At 30.1% G+C, this 13,721-nt stretch overlaps 2 protein-coding genes across 2 annotated transcripts; both read left to right on the plus strand.

Annotated features, from left to right (window-relative positions):
* Positions 1-1,564: 1,564 nt before the first annotated feature.
* Positions 1,565-4,136, plus strand: LOC118441411 (cytochrome P450 4C1-like). The gene is made up of 12 exons (XM_035865757.2): positions 1,565-1,721; positions 1,799-1,908; positions 2,146-2,236; positions 2,310-2,501; positions 2,573-2,666; positions 2,750-2,852; positions 2,940-3,054; positions 3,130-3,245; positions 3,309-3,377; positions 3,473-3,638; positions 3,716-3,895; positions 3,961-4,136. The coding sequence occupies exons 1-12, from the start codon at positions 1,568-1,570 to the stop codon at positions 4,119-4,121; spliced, it is 1,551 nt and encodes a 516-aa protein (XP_035721650.2). The 5' UTR covers positions 1,565-1,567; the 3' UTR covers positions 4,122-4,136.
* Positions 4,137-10,289: 6,153 nt separating this feature from the next.
* On the plus strand, positions 10,290-13,607 carry LOC118441418 (cytochrome P450 4C1-like). The gene is made up of 13 exons (XM_035865772.2): positions 10,290-10,305; positions 10,980-11,136; positions 11,214-11,323; positions 11,578-11,668; positions 11,742-11,933; positions 12,005-12,098; positions 12,182-12,284; positions 12,372-12,486; positions 12,562-12,677; positions 12,741-12,809; positions 12,905-13,070; positions 13,148-13,327; positions 13,392-13,607. Exons 2-13 carry the CDS (start codon positions 10,983-10,985, stop codon positions 13,550-13,552), a joined length of 1,551 nt encoding a protein of 516 aa, XP_035721665.2. The 5' UTR covers positions 10,290-10,305; positions 10,980-10,982; the 3' UTR covers positions 13,553-13,607.
* Positions 13,608-13,721: the final 114 nt, after the last annotated feature.

Raw genomic sequence — 13,721 nt, forward strand, 5'->3', positions numbered from 1 at the left:
TTATAACATATATAGTATGAAAGTTATTTTGATCAGGAAATAATCCTATGTATATCGCCTCTTAACGATAGTTTGAGCATTCACTCGTTTTACAATACTATAAATATAATTCATTAGCGATACTAATCATCATTACAACTATATATGTTGATTGTAGCATTGTATGTCTTATATAATATAAATATATGAAGCAGAATGTAAATGAATACCAAGAAGATAACACGAGTTGTGTTTTTGTTGATTCCATTGTACGTTTCTATCGAGTTGAATAAGAGAGAAAACAAATAGAGAGAAAAAAAGAGAAAACGTAGAGAAAACTGATTTGGTCGAAGAGAAAAGCCGAATAAAATCTAAACTTTTTCTCTTTCTTTCTATTTCTACTTCCATGTTTCTCTACAGTTTCTATCCATCTTTCTTTCTTTCTCCATTTCATCGAATTAGTAAAGAATTGAATGATTAATCAGGACCATTATATATATATATATATATATATATATATATATATATATATATATATATTATATATATTTGTAAATTAATTTTACGAGACATGTATTTAGCATAATAGCGAGGAAAAACCTAATTTAATCAATGTTTAACCCTTTCGCTACGGCAGTGTGCTCCGCCGGAGTGACACCGCTGAACGGAGCACTGCGCCGAAAAGTGTGCATACCGCGCTTATGTGTTCGGACTTACATCTTTCGGTGCAGCCTCGTCATTCTCTTGATCGTATGATGTTTTAATTTTTATACAACATATTTGGAGATTTTTTTTTTTTATTTTTTTTTATTTTTTTTTATTTTTTTTATTTTTTTTTTTTTGTATATAAAGTGTTATGCACTGACGTCGTCTACAGACGACACTCGTACACACAGGTCGTCACGCGGATGTCGTCCATAGACGACGCTCGTAGCGAAAGGGTTAATCTATGTCTACAATATAAATGATTTTTGAATAAAATATTCAATAAATCTTGATTTATACAAATTATACGTAATGCAGATTTATCATGTTTATTTCGGAATGAACGCATATATAAAGATTCATGTGTTTGGGAGATTGGCAACATTTATGTAGAATAGAACTATAGAAATAGTTCTTCAAGAAAAGTGGAAGTTTACACTTTCAGTGCATGATCATGATTTTTAATACTGAATTCATGAAATTTTTTGGAATTGTATATTACGAAATCTTATATTACAACATATATGTATACCAGTATATACCAGTATATAGCAGTGTATACCAATATATAAGAGTAATATTTGATAAGAATTATCTTATTAGTCTTTCAGAATTAATCATTACATATATGCCAATTTAGCGATCGAACAGACTTAACAATTCTATTTTAACGGTGAACGGATCAATTTCCGAGCAACTAAAGTAAGTGTAAAACACGAAAGTGGTTTTTAATTATTTTGTTTCATTCTATTGTTATATACAATTATAAAAAATTTACATTTAACTAAGTAAATATATATAAGCAATGAATGTTTTCTCAAGTTTGCATACAATAGTACATTCGAATGAATTTATTCAGTTAATTTTAATTTTCCCACAGATAATGTTCCTTACAATTGCATTCTGTTCAATTTTCATTTTATTTCTACTGCATTGCTTTATAAGATATGGAAGAGTGGGAAGAATTCTTCGTAATATTCCGGGACCAAATGCATATCCTATAATAGGAAGTATACATCATTTTTTCATTGGCAATGGTAAGCTTTTTCGAAAGTAAAATTCTTTCAATTCGGTGCATTTCTTCCTTAATTTAAAATTTATTATTTTATTTTAGAAAATACCCTTGCAAAACTATGGGCAACAAATGCAAAATTTTATCCAATTTACAAAATTTGGTTCTTCTGGTACTGGACAGTAACTCTACTTCATCCGGATGATATTGAGGTAAATGATTTGGGGGCAAAAAAAGAAAACGCTTCATATGTTTCTCATTTCCTCTCTTTCTTTCTCTCTCTCCCTATCTCTTTCCCATTCTCTCTCTTTCTCATTCTCTCTCTCTCTCCTCTCTCTCTCTCTCTCTCACTCTCTATCATTACCTCTATCTATTTTCCACTCATTCCGAATATTCACTATCAATATATTCTTATGAAACAGAAGAAATATAACATAAATTAACCGCAGGTACTTATGAAAAGCACTAAACATATTGAAAAAGGAATAGCTTACCATTTCTTGAGACCTTGGCTATCTAACGGATTGCTAACCAGTGGAGGTAATAGTTTGAATGAATCAAAATTTATTTAACGTGCTGAATAATACTTAACGTTTTAAGTTTCATTGGATAGGTGAGAAATGGCAAACACGTCGAAAGATATTGACACCAGCCTTTCATTTTAATATCCTGAAACATTTCGTTGTCACTTTAAATAATGAAGCACGGTATCTTATAACATCTTTAAAAGAGGAAGAAAAAGGAGGTTCAGTAGTGAAAGATTTACAAGAATTTATCAGTCAACATACACTTAACATAATATGCGGTTTGTAATGTATCCTTTTTTAATCATTGATATTTAACAAAGAAAAATTATTGTCAAATGCTCACTTGCAGAAGCAGCCCTTGGTACCTCTCTGAAGAAGAGGGGCGACTTAGAGTCTAATTATCGTGATGCGGTTCGTAGTTTCGGCAATATCATAGCTTCTAGGTGACTATTAATTCTTTTAACAGGAATAAATTCGATTGGCTGCTAGAAGGAAATATATCTAAAAAAGAATTATCATTTACTAGATTTGTGAAACCTTGGGCCTATTTCGACATTATATTTGAAATCTCTTCACTTGGTCGATTACAAAAGAAACTATTGAAAACCTTACACAGTTTTTCGAAAAAAGTATGTTAATTTCTTGAACGAATAAATCATTTTATTATTATTTAAACTAAACCATTTAGATTTTTGAAATTGTCATTTTTTTGTTAGATAATTTCCGAAAGGATAGAATTCCACGAAGAAACTAATGGAAAATATTTACATAATTATGAAGAAATGGATGAGAATGAAATCTCTTGTGAAGAACGCGTGGATAATAATAAAAGTATTTCATCCACATTCTTTACTAATAAAAAATTATAATCACGATAAAATTATTATTCGAATTTTTCCGACACAGATCCGATGTTCAAAAAGAATCTTGCTCTGCTTGATCTGCTTATATCCGCTTGTGTGAAAGGAAATATAATCGATGTGGAAGGCATCCAAGAAGAAGTCGACACTTTCATGTTTGAGGTAAGTGCCAGTATATTAATATATTTAGATTAATTAGTGAAACTGAGGAAATAATCTTCGTAGGGTCACGACACTACTGCAGTGGCGTTGTGCTTTGCATTGAGTCTTTTTGCAAAACACAAAGATGTCCAGGTAATGTTTTCATCACTAAAAATTAATTCAACATTTTGTCGATGAATATGCATTTGATATCTACCATGAATAATTAATCATTTGTTCATGAATAGAAACGTATAAGAGACGAAGTTAATACGGTTATGCAAGAAAACTATAATTTGACGATTCCGATGCTTCAAGAATTTTCGTATTTGGAGAGATGTTTGAAAGAGTCACTTCGTTTATATCCAAGCGTTCATCTTATATTTCGTCATTTGACGCAGGATATGCAACTAAGTATATAATATATTTATATATCAGATTCACCTTCGTTTTATCATTCAAATCAAACAAATAAAAATAATAATTTTCAGAAAATTATTTAATCCCGGCTGGCTCGACGTGTAACATAAACATCTATAGCATCCACAGAAATCCACAATATTGGCCTAATCCCGAAGTTTTTGATCCCGATAGATTCTTGCCAGAAAATTTGAAAGGCCGTAATCCTTATTCCTATATCCCATTTAGTGCTGGACCAAGAAACTGTATCGGTAAGTAATGCAAAAAGATAAAAAAAAATGGAATATAAATAATTGAGTTATCTCTACTTTTGCAGGTCAAAGATTTGCAATGCTCGAGCTAAAAGTAATAGTAGCTTATATATTGCATAACTTTCATTTGGAACCGGTGAGTAATCTTGAGGACGTAAAAATGTTGGAAGATATTACGCTGCATTCGACCAAGCCCCTTCAAGTAAAATTTATACCAATAAAATAGGATCTTTCTAGAATTCATTTTCTTCAAAATGTACTCAGTGCATTTCTTGGTAATTTGTCGATAATGTCTGTCGAAGAGATAGATAATTATAAGCAACGTTGTACTTGATGAACAGCTTAAAAATCCGTTGTGGTTCGAACACCAACAAACAACAAGTATTACATAGTCTTTGTTTTATTGCAAATATTTGTTATTAATTATAAATAAATTGAATGTTTCAAAAATTGCAGCGCCAACGAATCCATATATTAATATTATAAATAATACATATTTATAATATTAAGAAATAAATTTTTATTATTTTATATAGAATTTTTCATCCAATTAAATCCATCTTGCTTGCAGGATAGTTTTCTTTATTAATTTTTAATATTTGTTTATCAATACTTGTTTTAATCAAATAATAATTAATATAAATTATAATATATATTATGAATAATATTTTAATATACATTATATAATATATTAATATTCGACGCAAACAACAAATAAATATAGTAAACTATATTAAAAGAGAAAGAGAGTGAGAAAGAGGGTGGAGGAGAGAGAAAATTTATTATTGATAAAATAGAACTTCAATGAACGTAGTTGTCCTACTCTTTTTATTCTCGTTCTAAAAGAATTAAATAATCGATCGGACCAGTTTTTATGATAGAAATGTATTAAAAAATAGAAGAAACAGTAATGTAAACTTCACATTAAATAGAAAATTGTTCTTGAAGTGTGAAATATGTTAAGCGACGTAAAATCAAAAATCAAATTGAGTTAACATTAATAGAATCGAATGACAACGATTCGAAAATATTTACCTATATGATCATATAGGTAAATATGTGAGTCCTAAAAAAATACAGTTATGCGAATAAATATTAATGGAAGAAGAGTAGAAAAAAGAAACTGGGTGATGGAAACTATAATTTCATCACTGGAAATGTTTCTATCGCAATATGTCCTTAATTTAGCGTGTAAATGTAACAGTTTTACGAGGATATCATATTTATATAAGTCACTCGACTTATCATAATAGCCATTAATTAACGATTCAAAAATATCTTTCTCTGAATCTTTCTATCTCTTTCACTCACTCACTCTATCTTACTCTCTTTCACTGTTTCTTTAGATTAAAAAGAATTGAATATTTAATTAATAAAATCTTACACATACCTACTTGTTATTTTTATATATTCTTTATAAATAAAATCATCGATATATTCGTTTTGAACATCAATTAGAATAGATATCCCCAAATCTGATCGATGTATGGCCCAATTTTATTCCGCACCTCTTCGTCCGATGCATAGGTTGTACCCTTAGTAAGTACAAATCACATCACATCACATTTTAAAGGCAAACTTCTTTCTCGCAACACCACCATTCCTTGTTATATAGCGCTCGTTCAATAACCTCATTTCTTTATTTTTGCAAGAGATAACGATATTAGATTAATTTTCAGAGACATAACAATTGAAATAAAAATGGGATATAAAAAGAAAAAGTATCATAAAAATGATGAAAATAATCTATTAAGATCATTGAAATCTATGAAAAGAGAATTGAGTGATCAAGAAGAACAACTTAAACGTCTTTTATTAAGATAAACGTCTTAATGCAAAAAGTAAATATAACCTATAGCTGTGTTGTTTTTCAGTTTACATTTTGCAGTAATTAGATCAAGTACCTCTATTAAAGAGTGAACCAGTTTTCTCTCATAAATAATTGTCAGTTACATAATTTATTGATATAAAATAATTTATTTGGTCGAGAACCAAAAAAATTGACTAGTTCTCTCTAAAAATAATACTGACAGATAAACAAAATTCATAAAAGTATTATTATTATTATTCTAAAAAAAAACAAACAAAAAACGACAATAAGATATTGTTAGAACCTTGATACATTATTAAAATTTTCTATCAATGGTAGGTAGAAAATACTCGTCAACGGAGTCATCAGAGAGTGATAAGTCCTCAGATGAAAAATTGCCCATAAAAGGACACTTTAATTTCTCATGAGCAAATATTAAAAAATTTACCCAAACCCAGTCAAAAAATAGCTAAAAAGCCAGTGGAAAAGTCAGCTGGCTTACAAAGGACAACGAACAAATAAACACCAGCAGTAGCTGCAGATCCTTAAATTAAAGATCAGCAGTTAACTACAAATGGAGCTGAAAATTCAAGTGACAAAAAAACTCCGGAGAAAACAGATGAAGAAACGGTGCCAAATAAATCAGAAGCAATTGGAAAGCAGTTGGATGGTGACAAGGAAAGAACATCAGCGGTTCATAGTGACATGCTTACGTTGGAAAGACGTTCTTAAAGAAGGACATCCAATAGAGGAACTCGAATGATTTTTTAGAAAGTATCCAACTCCTGAAAAATGTTTAACGTTAGAGCTTCAGTATATGAATGCTCAAATAAAATCGTCACTTTTAGAGCCAATCATAAATAAAGATAAAAGGCTTGTAAAAAAACAGCAAAATGTCCGTTCTTGCTTATTTGCCTTGGAACACTTAATTGCATAATTTTTTTAAAAGGGAATATTTATTTCCGAGTTATTGTCTGGAAATATTTACAGATGCGTCACTAATGAGATGTAAAGCCCATTGTGATGGGCAAACCACAAATGGTTTTTGGAGTAAAGTCGATAAGGAGTCTCCAATTAATCATCTTTAATTCTTTAGAGCTTTCTTTAAATTAAAATGTTTTGCAAATAATAGACGAAACTGTGATATTCTCTTACGGATTGATAATACAACACCGATTGTCTGTATTAATCGTATGGGAGATTCTCAATTTAAAAGACTAAGCAATAGGGCAAAAGTAATCTGGAAATGATGTGGGGAAAGAAATATCTGGATATTATCCTCGTATGTTCAATTTAGAGAAAATAAGATTGCAGATCTTGTATCTAGGAGACTAAAGTCAGAGACCAAATACGAGTTAAGTAAGGAAGCATTTAATAAAATCTGTAATAAATTTGCTAACCCGGAAGTAGACTTGTTCGAATAAACACATAGTGCAATAAATATATTTCATTGAAGAAAAATCCGGATGCGATGACAGCTGTCGCATTCACTGTCAATTGGAGCTTATGGTTTTTGCTTTTTGTTTTCATCTCAAGAATCTTGAGGAAAATCTTAAGTGTGAATGATAAAGGGATATTCTTAACACAAGTTGGCCTTCTCAAACTTGATACCCTCGTTACATAAATATGTTTGAATCAGAACCAACTATCTTTAAACTTAATAAACAATTGTTATACTCTTCCGACGGGGGGGGGGGCTGTTCCTCTTTGGTGAACAGTTTTCTTTGATGGCAGGAATCTTATCCAACAAGCGTACACAATAAGAGAAGTGCCATCAGAAGCATTAAAAGTAGCAAGGCATTGTTAAGCGATTCATCAATAGATCAGTATGAACGAACATTCAAGAGGTGCTGGAAATTTTGTCGTTTAATGCAGACAGATCCATTTAAAGTAGAAATTCCAAAAATACCAAGATTTTTATCTAATGTACGGATCCATCACTCGTTTAGTTCAATTGTGACCCTGCTTTTGGGACCCGATATTAGTTAAAATGCCAGTATCAAAAGGTTTTGTAAAGACTCCTCCAAACTAAGGTGGGTACAACCGAAATACAACGTAACGTGGGGTCTAGAAACAGTATTGAATTGTCTAAATAAATAAGAAATTATCATTTGTGAAATTATCATTAAAGACTACCTGGCATTAACAATGGGCCACAGAATTCAGGCTGTTTTCAATTGATATTAGGGATATAAACAAGCTAGAGAATCAACTAGAAATAATGATTTCGACTCAACAAAACACGTCCAAACGCAATGAAAAACAATCGTCCTTAGTACTACCGATTTTCAAAAATCTGCTTATATGCATATTTCATGTCATAGAATAATATTTGACTTGTACAAAAGCACTAAAAGGAGAGGAAAATAAATTATTCATATCTTGGAAAGACAGCATAAAGCAGTGATTTCTCAGATGTTAAGCTGATAGATAAAATCGATGTTAAAGGACAACAGAATAGATATAAACCTATTTATAGCTTACAGTTCGCAACATGCATCAATGTCAACCACGGAATTAACATCGATCTTATTGGAAGCACAGTGGGCTGGAGTGCGAATTCAAAGACTTTTACGAAATTCTATGACAGAAATATTACACAGGATATGAAGCTATTTGGTAGTGCCGTTTTAAGTAAAAAATAAATAATTTGCTTGGTTTAAGAAAAAAAAAGGTATATATATATCTATGTAAATTATCATAGAAATAGAGGGAGAAAAGTATTTTTCCCAATACATCTGTAATTCAATAGGAAACTGTGCCATATATACTATAAACATCTACCTAATGGTCGGGGAAGATGCACGAAATACAATTTAACGATTCAGCGAACTTACATGAAGTTCTATCGTAATTGTATAAAGCGCTTCCTCCGAAAGATCAGATTCCCTTATTATCTTGAAAGTATAATTCCAGAAGAATATAAGCACTTTAAAATCAATGAGATTATCGATCGAATCCCATACAACATGAAATAGTAACGTGACAAGAAAAAAAATTGTCTTTAAATATGTGGTGACATTTGCATAAAGTAGAGGTACTTCCTAGTGATCTTATCATACAATTGCATTCAATTTCGATCCATTCTTTTCTCCTGTTTTTGTTACACATTGGATTAATTTATGTTCTTTTTACTAACGACTTAAAGAAAACACATCTTGTAGAAAGCTATTTAAGGAATAGTAAGAAATAGTGAAAGATAGAGAGAGAGAGAGAGAGAGAGAGAGAGAGAGAGGGAGAGAGAGAGAGAGAGAGAGAGAGAGAATAGGAGGAATAGAGTCATTTATTTCTAATAAATTTTAAATGGTAATGCAAGTACTATATTTTGGCGTTTTAGTTGAAGTTAAAAAATGTAGAATGAATGCGATGAAGTTGAGAAATATTCGAATGAGAATACGAGAAAATTGGAAAGATGGAAGAAATGTATATGAGTCTTGCTGCGGAGACTTTCTGAACACATATGTAGAAATCAATTGAAGAAACTAAGAATAACACGTATAGATAACGATTTCGACGAGCGGCTTTACGCAAATGAGTGAGATTAGGTATCTTTATTAAGAAATTTATATGTCATGGAGTATAGGATACTTACATTGATAATTACTAATTCATATATCATAGTTTTAGGTAGTTCTAGCATGTGTACATTCTCGAAACATATTATCAATATCGCTTATTAACGATATCATTCGTACTTATAAATGTATGTTTTACATTTCACGTAATATAAAAAAGCAATCGAATAAAAACGAGAACGATTGGAAGAAGATATAGAATTAACTTGATTGCTTTTGTTTTATTGAATCTAGTAATAGAAAATAGAAGCAGAAAATTGAGATCGAGAAAAAGTTGAAAAAACTGACTGTGCTAAGAAAAAATGCCGAACAGAAGCTTAAGCATTTCTGTTTTTCTACATTTATATCTACGTTTTCACATTTGCTATCTACCCTTTCTTCTATTTTCGTATCATTGAATTGCTGTAGAATTAAATTTTTAAAAAAAGGCCATATCTTATATTTATATTATGTATATTTTAAAATAGTTCTGCGACTTTAATATTATTGACAATAAAATTCTAATCTATTCGACCTTCGATTTATCACAGCATTCTAATTTATTGTTGAATATTACTTATTACTTATATCACAAAATTCTTTGTGTTATATCTTTGTGTTATGTCTTATTGTTGAACATTACTTTTATCACAAAATTCTTAATATATGATATATACTCGAAATTTAAATTTATCATATCTATTTCGTTATCAGTATTTATAATGATTTATCTACCAGCGAAATTAGCAAATATATTATCCAAATTATGTAGTATAGTGATATAAATACTGTAATTTAAGTAGAGTGAAAGTTTCTGTGCTTAGAGTATATGATTGAGTTTAATGATAGAATTGATAAGTTTTTGTTTAATTGTATTTTACAAATGCTTGTAATTTAATACATATTTGTCCAAGTATATAAGAGTAATATTCGAAAAGAATTATTTATTCGTCTTGTAGATTTAACCGGAACATGTGAGAACATACGATTGTGAGATATAACGAGACTTAAACATTGTTGAACGTTTCTTTTTCTGAGAGATCACGGTAAGTGTGCTGAAACGTGTTTGTTGTTTTTAATTATTTCATTTGATTGTTATATACTATTTCAATGAATCGTTTATATTGCCTACATGTACGAATATGTTTGCTAATAAATCAAACGAATAAAATAAAATGATTTGATTCATATATTTTAAAACTTTTCTTTGATTGTAATAATTACATTGATCATTAATAAACACGTAAGATATTTTAAATAATAGTATTAAAATGTATGGATTAATTAGAAAAATTTTATTCATATAATTATACGATCGTTTTAAAATTGTAGTAACATAACTGTGTCCTATTTTTATTAAAGTAGAATGTTCGTCACTACCGTTGAAATACGATATACTTTGTAATTGTGTTTCTAAACTTGCAATATTTTCATTTTTACATTTGACTGTTAAATTTGTGACAGATGAGAGAAAATTAATTATATTTTCATAACTTCTAATGAAAAATAAAACGAAAATATAGCATTATGGGAATATTAAGGTATCGCACTTATTTGTTATATAGCTTCTTTGCATATCTCAAGAATGCAATAATTATATTTGTAGAGTGCTTGGTACATTTAACTAAGTAAATATATATAAGCAATGAATGTTTTCTCAAATTTGCATGCAATAGTACATTCGAATGAGTTTATTCAGTTAATTTTAATTTTCCTACAGATAATGTTCCTTACTATTGCATTCTGTTCAATTTTCATTTTATTTCTACTACATTGCTTTATAAGATATGGAAGAGTGGGAAGAATTCTTCATAATATTCCGGGACCAAATGCATATCCTATAATAGGAAATGTACATCATTTTTTCATTGACAATGGTAAGCTTTTTCGAAAGTAAAATTCTTTCAATTCGGTGCATTTCTTCCTTAATTTAAAATTTATTATTTTATTTTAGAAAATAATCTTGCAAAACTTTGGGCAGCAAATGCTAAATTTTATCCAATTTACAAATTATGGACCTTCAGGTACTGGGCAGTAACTTTGCTTCATCCGGATGATATTGAGGTAAATAATCTGGTGGCAAAAAAAGAAAAGGTTTTACATTTTTCTCATTTCCTCTCTCTCTTTTTCTCTCTCCGTCTCTCTTTCCCAATCTCTCATTCCCTTACTCTTTCTCATTCTCCCTCTCCCCCTTTCTTTCCTATTCTTTCTCTCTCTCACTCTCTATCATTATCTCTCTCTATTTCCCACTCATTCCGAATGTTCACTATCAATATATTCTTATGTAACGGAGGAAATATAATATAAATTGACCGTAGATACTTATGAGAAGCACTAAACATATTGAAAAAAATCTACCATACAAGTTCTTGAAACCTTGGCTGTCTACCGGATTGCTAACCAGTGGTGGTAATAGTTTGGACAAATAGAAATTCGATAAACATGCTTAATGTTATTCAACGTTTTATGTTTCATTTGATAGGTGAGAAATGGCAAACACGTCGAAAGATATTGACACCAGCCTTTCACTTTAATATCCTGAAACATTTCGCTGTCACTTTAAACGATGAAGCACGGTGTCTTGTAACGTCTTTAAAAGAGGAAGAAAAAGGAGGTTCAGTAGTGAAAGATTTACAAGAATTTATCAGTCAACATACACTTAACATAATATGCGGTTTGTAATGTATCCTTTTTTAATCATTGATATTTAACAAAGAAAAATTATTGTCAAATGCTCACTTGCAGAAGCAGCCCTTGGTACCTCTCTGAAGAAGAGGGGCGACTTAGAGTCTAATTATCGTGATGCGGTTCGTAGTTTCGGCAATATCATAGCTTCTAGGTGACTATTAATTCTTTTAACAGGAATAAATTCGATTGGCTGCTAGAAGGAAATATATCTAAAAAAGAATTATCATTTACTAGATTTGTGAAACCTTGGGCCTATTTCGACATTATATTTGAAATCTCTTCACTTGGTCGATTACAAAAGAAACTATTGAAAACCTTACACAGTTTTTCGAAAAAAGTATGTTAATTTCTTGAACGAATAAATCATTTTATTATTATTTAAACTAAACCATTTAGATTTTTGAAATTGTCATTTTTTTGTTAGATAATTTCCGAAAGGATAGAATTCCACGAAGAAACTAATGGAAAATATTTACATAATTATGAAGAAATGGATGAGAATGAAATCTCTTGTGAAGAACGCGTGGATAATAATAAAAGTATTTCATCCACATTCTTTACTAATAAAAAATTATAATCACGATAAAATTATTATTCGAATTTTTCCGACACAGATCCGATGTTCAAAAAGAATCTTGCTCTGCTTGATCTGCTTATATCCGCTTGTGTGAAAGGAAATATAATCGATGTGGAAGGCATCCAAGAAGAAGTCGACACTTTCATGTTTGAGGTAAGTGCCAGTATATTAATATATTTAGATTAATTAGTGAAACTGAGGAAATAATCTTCGTAGGGTCACGACACTACTGCAGTGGCGTTGTGCTTTGCATTGAGTCTTTTTGCAAAACACAAAGATGTCCAGGTAATGTTTTCATCACTAAAAATTAATTCAACATTTTGTCGATGAATATGCATTTGATATCTACCATGAATAATTAATCATTTGTTCATGAATAGAAACGTATAAGAGACGAAGTTAATACGGTTATGCAAGAAAACTATAATTTGACGATTCCGATGCTTCAAGAATTTTCGTATTTGGAGAGATGTTTGAAAGAGTCACTTCGTTTATATCCAAGCGTTCATCTTATATTTCGTCATTTGACGCAGGATATGCAACTAAGTATATAATATATTTATATATCAGATTCACCTTCGTTTTATCATTCAAATCAAACAAATAAAAATAATAATTTTCAGAAAATTATTTAATCCCGGCTGGCTCGATGTGTAACGTAAACATCTATAGCATCCACAGAAATCCACAATATTGGCCTAATCCCGAAGTTTTTGATCCCGATAGATTTTTGCCAGAAAATTTGAAAGGACGTCATCCATATTCCTATATCCCATTTAGTGCAGGACCAAGAAACTGTATCGGTAAGTAATGCAAAAATATAAAAAAAATGGAATATAAATAATTGAGTTATCTCTACTTTTGCAGGTCAGAGATTTGCAATGTTCGAGCTAAAAGTAATAGTAGCTTATATATTGCATAACTTTCATTTGGAACCGGTGAGTAATCTTGAGGACGTAAAAATGTTGGAAGATGTTACGCTGCATTCGACCAAACCCCTTCAAGTAAAATTTATACCAATAAAATAGGATCTTTCTAGAAATTCTATCTTTCTAGAATTGAAAAAATAGAAGAAATAGAAATGTAATCTTCACATTAAATAGTTAGAAAATTGTTCTTGACGTGTGAAATAAATTAAGCGTCGTAAAATCAAAAATTAAATTGAATTAACATTAATAGAATTGAATAATAACGATT

This window comes from Vespa mandarinia, chromosome 11 (genome assembly GCF_050613455.1).
Source record: "Vespa mandarinia isolate Hongniang chromosome 11, ASM5061345v1, whole genome shotgun sequence".
Taxonomy (NCBI): Eukaryota; Metazoa; Arthropoda; class Insecta; order Hymenoptera; family Vespidae; genus Vespa; species Vespa mandarinia.